At 39.8% G+C, this 11,680-nt stretch overlaps 2 protein-coding genes across 3 annotated transcripts; one reads left to right on the plus strand and one right to left on the minus strand.

Annotated features, from left to right (window-relative positions):
* Positions 1-427: 427 nt before the first annotated feature.
* fam162a (family with sequence similarity 162 member A) lies at positions 428-3,717 on the plus strand. The gene is made up of 5 exons (XM_040126505.1): positions 428-626; positions 1,480-1,596; positions 1,981-2,092; positions 2,519-2,627; positions 2,827-3,717. Exons 1-5 carry the CDS (start codon positions 584-586, stop codon positions 2,902-2,904), a joined length of 459 nt encoding a protein of 152 aa, XP_039982439.1. The 5' UTR covers positions 428-583; the 3' UTR covers positions 2,905-3,717.
* A 352-nt stretch (positions 3,718-4,069) lies between these two features.
* Positions 4,070-11,467, minus strand: kpna1 (karyopherin alpha 1 (importin alpha 5)). Of its 2 annotated transcripts, none has more exons than XM_040126503.1 (14): positions 11,364-11,467; positions 10,506-10,639; positions 10,113-10,226; positions 9,891-9,990; positions 9,562-9,656; positions 9,191-9,322; positions 8,862-8,950; positions 8,641-8,740; positions 8,302-8,465; positions 7,815-7,893; positions 7,579-7,704; positions 7,347-7,474; positions 6,708-6,883; positions 4,070-5,951 (listed from the first exon to the last, which is right to left on the minus strand). In XM_040126503.1, the coding sequence occupies exons 2-14, from the start codon at positions 10,629-10,631 to the stop codon at positions 5,764-5,766; spliced, it is 1,617 nt and encodes a 538-aa protein (XP_039982437.1). In that variant the 5' UTR covers positions 10,632-10,639; positions 11,364-11,467; the 3' UTR covers positions 4,070-5,763. The 2 variants fall into 2 exon arrangements, with proteins under 2 accessions (XP_039982437.1, XP_039982438.1); XM_040126504.1 differs by lacking the exon at positions 11,364-11,467 and adding an exon at positions 11,093-11,316.
* Positions 11,468-11,680: the final 213 nt, after the last annotated feature.

The raw sequence follows: 11,680 nt of genomic DNA on the forward strand, positions 1-11,680 counted from the left end.
GAATTTTATTCTAAAAAAAGGCTGTAACTCTGCGAGATACCCACTTCATTCGACTAACCCAGGCTGCTCAAGCCACATATTAGCTTCAGAGCAACACTGGAACACATGTGCATGCCTGCACAGGGGGTTGGACTGTGGATTTTGTCCCCCAATAGTTTAATAGAAAGCACATTAGGAAGGGATGTTGTAGTGACCAGTATGGACAGGAGGAATGATTACACCAAGCAAAACCTGTTTCATATTAGTATGGGCACCTCACCATTGTTTTAACATAGACTTAACTTAAGATAAACTTAAAAAAAAAAAAAAAACCCTGATCAGTAATCTTTTTGATGCTTAACGATAATCAAACCGTCACCTAACTTCAGCTGCACCGCCAGCCATATTCAGAGGGGGAAACAGACTTTAGCATAAAAACTGTGTCCTTTTTGATCAGGCACATGGATCAGGCTCCTATGATTATGTGACTGCATCCTGTTGGGCAGTTGTTCGACTTTCAGTAGCTGATGGAGGATTGGAACTGTTTCGACGCAAATTAATGGCTGGAATGACTCATTGACTCTTTTTTATTTGATCAAAAAACATGAATTTCGTCAGATCGCGCTTTTCCATTGGCAACATTTTAGGTTCGTATCATTACGTTGAATGTCTGTGTTGTTTTCGGTCAATAACTGGGTGGCTCTGGCTTCTCTCCCACTTGGTATTTGTAGTTAACTTGACCTTTAAATTATTGTAGTTGTAGCTAATAATCCAACATGCTTATACTCTTTTTTTTGTTTAACCACTTTTTCTTACGATGCCACGATTCGATTAAATGATTAAATGGTGCGTTACTCGACAGTTGTGTTGATCAATATAATGACAATTACAGTTCCTGTATTGTGTTATTTGTACTTGATGTTCACGTTTACTCATCCCGTAGAAACGTCTCACTAAAAAACCTTGACCCTGCTAACTTTTTAGTTGTTTTATTACACGATGTCTCAGGATATGTTAACCACACACACCTCCATCTTATTATGCAAGAGAGCAGCACATTTTCTAAGCCCTCAAGACTTTATGGTGTGAGTTATTTTGTGAGTACTTACTGTGTTTAGTCATGTAAAATTGGTTGTTGTGAGATTTTGGCATGAATTATGCATGCATGTGTTATAATTAGAGCTGAAATGACAACAGCAAATTAATCAGCAACTATTTTGAAAATCAGATAAATAATTTTATAAGCCAAAATGAGCAGTTTTTAGTTGATAGTAAATTGAATCTTATTAGTTTTTGTTTATATCTGTTTGGACAAAAGCAATTTGGAAAAATCGCCTTGAGCTTTAGGAAATTCCAACATGCATTTTTTTCACTACTCTGTGACAGTTTTTACATAAAATGATCAAGCAAGAAAATAATCTGTAGATTGATCCAGGTAATGAAAATCATCGTTAGTTGCAGCCTTACAGCACATTTACTATTTTTTATTTATCTCAACAGGTCAGAGGTGCACACACGTTGCTGAAACATGGAGCCACAGAGGGATGTGCACTAAACCACAGGAGGTCAAAGCAGAGCCCGTGCCTGGAGAGCCTGTGCCTACAGTCCCAGCAGAAGGTAGAGTTTTGGATCCAGTTCAGCCACAGAAATTTACCACCACTCATTTGTTCTTAGTGTCTAATCCAGGATGCCATTGTAGGTGGCACAGCTTTACAAGGGAAAACTGCTCAAATCAATCAGGTGTTAAACTACTACATAAATTAAGTTTTTCAAAATGATTCAAAGATAGAAATCTACCATATTTATTTAGATAGATTTTGTAAATCACAGGTCACTTCTTGTTCCCATAGCCACTGTGAATGTTTTTTTTAAAGTCCCAAAGGAAGGAGGGACACAGGAAGTGGGGTCACAATCCTGGGGTGTTAGATCTAATGACTGGGGCTTGTGGACTTCTGCTCTGTTTGTTTGTTTTTTGGACACATGCTCTGTTTTTTCGTACAGCACCCCGTCCCGGGTTCAGAATCCCAGGCTCTAGACCCTCGGAGCTGGACAAGAAGATTTTGATCTGGTCGGGACGTTTTAAGACCGCAGACCAGATACCAGAGCTTGTGTCGTAAGTAGCCTCTTCCTGTTTATACCAGACCTTGAGTCTGATTGGATCACTGTGTGATTTTAATTAAGTTGCATCCCAGTAAACAGAGCTAAGTTAACTGGATGAGCGGTGGTGAGACTGCTGCAGTTCAAAGACGGACTCTGTTTGGCTGGAGGTAATTAACTGACATCAGGTTGGAGATGATATCTGATGTACTGCTTTGGTAAAAGACATGATTGTCACGCATATAAAACTGCAGACCTCCCACCTTATGTACACACAATGAACCAAGGCTCAGCATCAAACAATATTTATCTGTGATTAGTCAGTTGTATAAAGGACATAAGTGGCAGATGACTGAATTGTTGTGATCATAAAAACCTTCATTTTATAATAAAAAGTATTTTATAATATAAAGTATTTTTTCTAAACCCACCTGTGCCACAGGTATGAGATGATTGATGCTGCCCGAAACAAAATCAGAGTGAAAGCCTGCTATATGATGATGGCAGTCACAATAGGGGCCTGTCTGGTGATGGTGGTCCTGGGCAAGCGGGTGAGTGACAATAGATGAGTGCACTGTGTTTGGATGCTTCTCCATTATCTGATTGCAAGGAGCAAAGTGTTAGTTGAACGGTTACACACACACACACACACACACACACACACACAGTAAATGTTACTGCTGTTTCTTCAGTATCTCTGGTCAAATATACAGTAAATACCATCACCTGTATCTTGTCCTGTTTTTGTAGGCTGCAGGCAGGAATGAGTCCCTGACAGCTCAAAACATGGAGAGGAAGGCCAGGTGGAGGGAGGAACTACAAAAATAGGGGGAGCTGCTGTTGCCCGGTTTGAGACGGCTCAGTGATGGAGGACAGCTTGTCCCTGCAAAACCATGTAATTTTCCCTAAATACTGGGCCAGTAGTTTCCCCACTTCCTACTATATCTATCACAACTTCAAATCTCTCCACTCCTATTCCTTTGGAGGAGCAGAGCAAACCAGAGATATCAAAGCACTTGACACTTAGTAGTACTTTTGCAACCAGCAGATTGACTTTAACACACAGCTATGGATTATTTAATCATTTTTGAAATCAGTTCATGAATGTATTGAGGTTAAAAACCCGTTCTTGAGGAAGCTGCACTAATAATTTGTGTGGTGGTAACATTTGTTGTATTAGAAGTCAGTGGAAACCTCATACTGTAATGCAGGTTTTAATTTTTTTTATAAATAGCTATTGGCATTTAGAAAGCCAAATGATTTTTTTCAGACAATAAATCAGTTGCAGAGACCCACAAGTTGGGACTAAAGTACTCTTGTCAATGCTTCAAGTAAACCTTCAACACGTAGCTCTCCAACCAGAATGCCTTAGGTATTCCTGTTTTTAAATTTACCTCAGAGGCAACAGTCTACTTGTTTTTATCCACCTTGTGAAGACACTTCAACCTTCAAGGGTTTCAGACGGTCTTCAGTTTTTGAAAGCGAATATCAAGAAGTGGCTCAGGCATACAGTATATGATCCATCTGTACGATGGTCTGTCCTGTCCCAATACTCACGTAATTAGGCTTGTTTGTCACATCTATGTTTGTATATAGTGAGCACCAAAATAATTCATTACAATAAAGTGATGCTTCTTGAGATTTTCTGTCTGATTTAATGACCTGATCTGGTTCTGGTTCATAAATAAATGCAACTCTCAGCACTTTGGAGAAATCATCTAAGATTTTTCTCAATCAGAAAACGAACCTGTTCGACCTTCTCATTTGTGAATATTTTCTGTTTTTTATAGTCTTATGTGAATTTTTCAATAATTTCACATTTTGTAGACCAAACAAATTAGCTTATTAATCAATAATAAAAATCATTAGTTGCCACCTTACACAGAAAGTTAAAGTACTTCCATTCAATTAGTCGTATTGCAGTAAGTGGATCAAAGAAAATACTTACTCATACCGTGTCCCATCTACAGTGAAACTGATTCTTACACTGTGGTTCATGAAACGGCTTTTATGCAAATGGCATAACAGGGGACAGTTGCACAAACTCAATACAACAAACAGTAATGAACATGTAGAGCTGGTCATCTCTTGCAGACATTTTGACAAAAGTAAGCAATGTAGAGAGAACGTGGTAAACAAACATTCAGTTTAGCTAACTAAGCTGATCACCAGTATTCAAGTTTTAAACTGGATTTTTTTTTTTTTTAATTATCTGGAAGGATTTCTGTAGAATATGGCACCATCAGCAAAATGACAGATGCTAACCTAAACAGCCAATTTTCCAAAAATAATCAAATTAACTTTGTCACAATAAAGTTCTTGTAGCTTTGCTGAGGCAGTATCATCTACTGATTGTAATTAGTGTGCTAAGAGTTTCAGTCCACAATCTGCTTGAGTCCCTCTGTGGGAAGGGTAAACAGTGAAGTAATCCTTGTCATACCAGAAGGGGACCGAGGATACAGATCACACCTCTCTACACCTCACTTCCTGAGGAGGAAAGAGTCGTGTCAACCAATTAAATAGTTAATGTAAAAACTACGGTATACTCTCAAAGAGGCATCAGTCCTGAACTAAAGTGCTGCAAATGAAATGAAATTATGGAACGATAATAAAAATCCCCGCTGTTCTGCTGCTGGACAGAATCCAGGGTTAAATAATCTGTTTTGTCTTGTCCAAGTCTGTCCAATTGTCTCAGTGCGAGGGAAGACTCCAATTCCCATGGTTCCATGGGGTTATTTGTGTCCCACCAGAGGCAGGAGGTAGTCTAAACTCTTCAGGATGGAGCGTGTGCAGGTGGAAAAGTCCCACTACTGGAGAGAGGAATCTGAGAGGATATGGGATCCAGGAGGGAATGCAAGCAGCCTGGTGTCACCCACATGCTCCACCCCTCAGCGACACAATCAAGTTCCTAATTTGTCCATCTGTGGTCACTTATCCAATGGCCGGAGAGAGGAGGCGAGGGAATTCACCTCCATTTTCTTGAGTCGTTTAAGTGCCTTTTGTAGAGGTCAGTTGAGTCCTAGGATTGGAACTGGCCACGTGGCCCTGCTGTGGGCAATTCAGTTCAGTGACCACGGTTAAACATGTGGTCACCATCTCATGGTCAGTCCAGTGTTCAGGTTAGATCATTCTTCTGTGTGTGTGTGTGTTTTTTTTTTTTTTTTGGGGGGGGGGGGTAAAAATCATGTCCATGTTTGTCTGTGTTGCGAGTCATTAATGCTTCAATCAGACAAGCGGTGCAGTCTTAAAGCTCCCACTAACTCAGAGATAGGGGTCATCAATCCTACGGGAAGAGAGGTGCTTTTAATTTTGGATGAGCTGAGGAGGAAATCCAAACAGCAAGATGCAGGTGTTGTTACAGGGAAAATCTGCTCCTAGAAGATGCTGGGGCCTAAGGAAGGTAGGAGGGCTTCAGGTGCTGAGGAATTAGGCGCAGAGGTGAGCTCAGCGCAAGACAGAACGATGAGTGAAACCTTCACAAACTGGCTGATAAGACTGGGGAACTTGACCCACATTGGACGTACGCACACAGACGTGCTCCTGTAGTGTTACATTTTTCCATAGTTGTGATAATGATTAAATCGATCGCTGAGAGTTGTTGTCGCCCTTGATCATGGCAGAGTGCGAGAGAAATGAGCATAGGTGAGGATGAAGGTGGAGCACAGGGGGGAGAGGGAGGATTTAGCATTATAGCTGGAAGCCCTCCATCGGGGCCTCACACTGTTGGAAAAGGAACTGCTGCTGCTGCAGGTCGACGGCCGGAGCCAGAGACGGGTCTTCGTCTTCAGTGTTGAAGTAGCGCTCGATTAGGTCGAAGGCCTTCTGGTAAATTTCCTGGTTCTCGTGGCCCTGCAGGAACTCAAGCTTGTCCAGCCCTGAGGAAGAGGAGGCGGCAGAGGAAGAGGAGAAGGAGAAGGAGAAGAAGCAGAAGAAGTAGTTAGTGCTGAAATAAATGTCAATTGACAAATAATTGACTGCCAACAATTTTAATCATCAGTTGTTTAAGTAATTTATCAACCAAAGCTACCTAGAGATGCAATAATTAGTTGTTTATAAATTGAACAACAGAGGATTAACTGGCAACTATTTTGTTAACTGAGTTGTCATTTTTGAGCAAAAAATGTATTATATTCTTTTGTAACAGCTTCTCAAATGTAATGATTTACTACTTTTCTCTGTCATATATGATATTGATATGACTATCTTTGGATTTTATACAGGTGATCGAATAAAACAAGCTATCTGAATACATCAACTTGAGCTCTGGAAATCAATAAGCGACATTTTTCACAATCTTCAGCTGTTTTTATGAATGGCACAATTAATAAGTTAAAAGCAATGAGACAGATTAATTCATAATGAAAATAATTGTTAGTTGCACACTAAAACTGTCAAAGATTCTGTGGTTTCAGTTTTTTCAATTTGCAAATTTTCTGTAATTTCTATTTCTCTAAATTCAACATCTTTAGGTTTTGGACAACACCTTGAGTTCACAGCTTGCATCACTGATTAAAAATGTTAATAATAGTAATAATTTGGCACTTGCTTGGCACTGCACTTGTAATCAGTGTATATGTAATCATTTAAATATATATGTATTTTTTTTTATTAATGAAAATATGTCCACCTACCGTAGGCCTCTTCGATTAATGCACAGTAGGGGTTGATGCCTCCTCCCCTCTTGGCCTCCAGTTCTCCCAGTCGCAAGATGTTCTCTAGCCCATTTAGAGCCACCTGGACTATTTTGGAGTCCATAAGTGTGAGTAGGTCACACAAAGGTTTTATGCAGCCCAGCTCCACTAAGTGCCTGCAGCGGGCAGTACACACACAGAAACAGAATAGAATTTTTAATTGTTCATCAAAAATGAAGTGCAATAAGCAATCCAGTCATCCTGTATCAATAGATAAAACTACTCCACAGTCATTACACCAGCTAAAGGAAGGTCTTTGCCGGCCTACTACGTCAGTAGATGAAAACCACTATAATTAACAATAACAGCCCATTTCCTCCAGATTATTTCATGGTTGTTTCATGATATCATTTTACGAAGCCTGCTAAATGCTATATTTTTGTCAGCTTTAAAATTCTAACATAATAGCCTTCAATCTAGCTTGACATTAAGTGATGCATTTGTATAAATTAATTCCAACTGAGGGTGTTGTAGCTCTCACAACCTCATATAAATTTAAGGGACATATTGTACATTGGTTGTAGGGAACACATGCTATATTTACTGTACAGCTATGTTAAAATGCATCAGTGGCCTTACCTGATTTGCTCTGCAGAGCCCCCCGAGGTGGCATTGGTAATGGCCCACGCTGCCTCCTTCCTTGTGCGAAACTCTGCTACTTGCAGGATGGTGATGAGAGGTGGCAGCAGACCTGCATCTATCACCATCTACAAAGAGGGGAAAAGACTGATAATAGGAAATTGCTCACATCAAGTTTAAAACCTCTGTGAGTAAACATTTTCCAGGTTAAACCGAGACACAGCACACACACCTGTATTTGTGCTCGGTTCCCTGCAGTGATGTTGGAGATTGTCCAGCAGGCTTCTTTCTTGACGGACTCCTTGGGGCTGCTCAGGAGGTGAAGTAGGGACTGCAGCGCTGAGCAGTTCAGGATCACCTAGAAAATAATACAAATTACAACCAAAGTCAGAAATATTCACATGTAAGTATTCAGTTGCTTTCTGCATAAGCAGTTGAACTTCATTTGTATGGACATACTGCTTTTACCTGTGTCTGTAGATCATCTCCAGTGACTATGTTCCCAACAGCTCGCAGTGAAGGGGATACCACCTTATAATCAGAGTGCCTAGAACAAAGCAGAATTGTAGTGTAAGATCGCTCAGATGTTCTGATATTTTGAAACTACATGATATTAAAATATTTGCCCTCCAGTTTTAGGATGTTAAAAATAAATTTTAATTAATTCTTTCTGTTGTAGCTCATCAACATTGAGTTTATGGTATTTTCTCACATGGAAATACTATTAACTTTTTGAAATGTCGTGCATCCTCTCCAAACCTCTGCAGTTTTCCACAGCTGCTAATGACTAAATCAAATTTGAATAATGTCTGGGAATATTCAAAACACATCCACATCTGGACTGTCACACCCAATGTACTGGTAAAGAATGGTGCACATAGGAGATTCTGTTGCTGTCTGAGTGAAACAGAGCACTTGGGTATTATCGGCTGGTCGTGCCTGCCTAGAGCCTTACATCAGTAATTCCACCAGCCTGCGACAGACTCCTGAGTCAATAACTGCCTGGATTTTGTCATTGGGGCCATCAGAAAGGTAGGAGAGAGCCCAGCATGCATCAGCTAGGATGTCTGTGTCATTGACGAAAAGCAGCCAAGACAGCACACTGAGACATGGGGACACCTGGAAGAAAAACAAGGGGACAAAGAAACATGGTGGGTGAACAAGTTGAGCGGGAGCGACAGTTTTCCATCTAAGCTATAGGCAACATGTGACCTCGGAAAGTGAGATATGATGTACTTTAGCAATGAGAGAGGTGTGCTGTTGCCATAGTGATGTGTATATCTTGGCAAATTACCTTAGTGAAGTCTGGAGGTGGGTTCTTTCCTCTGCACAGGTTTGAGAGCGCCCACACTGCGTTCCTCATCATCGTTAGACGATTCTGTTTGGCCAATAACCTGCAAGAGGAGTTTTACCAAGCTTTTTTTCCCAAGGACACAGAATCAAAAGTGCTCTTTATTTTCAAGTTTAAGAAGATGATTTAGGAGGAAGACAACGTGACACTGAGTTGCTACTTACTGCACCAGGGAAGGCAGAATGTTGCAGTCAATCACAAAGTCCCTGCATTCTGTGCTATCTCCTGCTATGTTTCCCAAGGCCCACACTGCCTGAGGGGCAAAGGCATTATTCATGTTATAAAATAAATAACATCACAATATAATATTCAATTATGAGTCTCAGGATAACAGACTTGCAAAATGTTGATTATATAAAATGTTTTAAATCACCACCACTATGTTTTATTTAAATTAATAAGCCAGGAGGGATATTTATAGCAACATCCAGACAATCACATAATTATGAAGAAACATCAGACATTTTAGTGACTTTCAGTAAATACTTCTTACTTGTTCCTGTACGTCTTCAAAATCCGAGCTGAGCATCTCTATAAATATGGGCACAGCTCCCGCCTGGATTACCACCCTTGTCTGATGGGATGTACCTGATGCAATGTTGGTCAACACCCATGCAGCCTCAAACTAAAACATCAAAATACAATGAAAATATACTCGTTTATCACCTTGTGTTGGTTACTCAGGTTAGATTTTAACTCTCAAATTACACACAATACATGCAGTATTTGAAATTCATTGTTATGACAGGAAGAACACTTTACAAAAAAGGAAAAAAAAAAAACTGCAAGAAGCTTAATGCCCCCTCAGTTTAGTCAACTCATGCACACTTGCACCGCTACCAAGATTTAAATGAGGAAATGTACCTGCAAAGTGCAGTTTTCTCTCCTCTTCAGGAACTCAACAAAGCGCTCCACCACCCCTGGAGTGGCAATGACTTCATCAATAGGTGGGTTGGGTTCTGTGTGAAATAGAGTCAAAGTTGACAGTATGGCAAAAATTTATATTGCAGCATTATCTTGATCAACAGATTAAAATCTTTTAGTTGAGTATTCAAAATTATAATTTCCAATGTTAAAGGAATTAAATTGTCATTCATCCCTAATAAAAATCAAGGGAACAGGCAGGTGCCACTATCGTGAACAGAGGTGAAAAGTATATATGAGGAATAAAAGTCAGTCTACGGCACCCTTACCTTTAGAAAGGAGTTTCCTAAAGCGCTGAGTACCTATTAGCTGCTGCTCAGGGGAACTGGAGAAGATCATCTGAGTCATATCTTCAGAGATCACCCCAGCCTGTACAGCATTGGGGATTAAGATTTGATGAAACACAGATGAAAGACTGTCACATCTGACTTTATACTTTATGCTAAACTTTAGTATAAGAGACTGATTTTATTCAATGCTTTTCTTTTCACCATAAGTGGGTCCATATTGTTAGCCTGGGACTCCAGGTAGCCACTATCAGCCATTCCATCGTCTTCCAGGGTGCCATCATCTTCCACCGTGGCAACATTCCTCCTCTTAAACAGCTGAAATACAATAGTATTTAAATAAAATATTTTGATCTTACTTAGCACAGTTCTACTTCACAATTGCAATGCTAGGGAAGAAAAAGAAAAAGAAAAAAAAAAAAAGCATGGATTCAAGTTTTCTTCCTCACATAAGCAACACTGACAGCAAACAAACTCAGACCCCTTAAGATTGTTTAAGTTTGATGGAGGTCTGTAAAGAGAGGTCCTTCATTGTTTGTGAACAATTCTACCTCTGCAATAAGGAGGTCTACATTTCTTCATCTACACTTTGCTCACCTGTTCATCCTTCTTCTGTTTGCGGAGCTGTAGGCCTTCCTCTTCCCTCCTTCTTCTCATTTCATCTGTGTTGAGAGACTTGTTCTTGTAGCTCTTGAGTCGTGCATTGTCCTTACTCTGACTCATTGTGTAGCCTAGGAAGATGCCGAAATATACATTTAAATGTTATGTGGACAGACTTTAAAAAAAGGGGTCTGGAGAAAATCTTCTAACTTTCCAGTTTAGAACTGGGTCCTATAATGATTGATGGCAACCTCTTATATTGCACCACCAGTTGTATAACAATGCATATTCTGTATGAATCTTTAGCCAAAGTATATTACAGTTAGCTGCGAGTACGGCAGCTATGACCAGTTTTCTGCACGTGTTAATAAAGATTAACAACCATCACTAACTAAGATAGCTACGTTCGAAACTCCAATTGTAGTTTAAATACCTAACTAAACAGGGGGTCATTCCCTGCTCGATACATAGTGGCATCTAAGGATACTAGCTAGCTGGTTAGTTTTATGTGTCTTGACACGGCGAAATTAATAAGCAACCAAACGTATAATTCTCTAATGATTCGGTGTGCTGCTTCCACTTACCAATTCCCTGATCATCAAAGCACGAAACAATATTAAACAAACACGAAGGCTACACTTACTCAGCTAGCTAATGTTACAGCCGTTGTTAGCACAATCTACTACCGAAAGCTAGCTGGCTAACCGTGGCTAGCTGATTTAGCTAACATTAGCTCTGAAATCCAACCTTAACGGTAAAATATGCGACAGCCCAATGTTTTCAAAAAATTGCCCTCTAATTATAAGGAGTTACCACACACAGACTCTCAAATACATGTAATTATTATTAACTGACCTGTCAAATTGGGCTGTGTAATCCCCTTCTTCGCTAGGCCACCGATTGTACTGCCGTCGCCGGTATGCTACTGCGCATGCGTGATATTCAACTCACAACCCCACCTCTCCCTCTAATCCCTCTAATTCTACTTTGTAAATAACTAGAAAACTAACCTCTATTATTCATATAAAATATGCTGTACGCTTGCTGTAAATGTTTAGTACACTGTCAACAGAAGTGATACATATTCATACATATAAAAAAACTGTTTTTGTTTACTTTTTATTTATTTATATAAGGATTATGGTTATATGTTTATTCAACAAACTGTTTAG

Source organism: Xiphias gladius, chromosome 5 (assembly GCF_016859285.1).
Source record: "Xiphias gladius isolate SHS-SW01 ecotype Sanya breed wild chromosome 5, ASM1685928v1, whole genome shotgun sequence".
NCBI lineage: Eukaryota > Metazoa > Chordata > Actinopteri > Istiophoriformes > Xiphiidae > Xiphias > Xiphias gladius.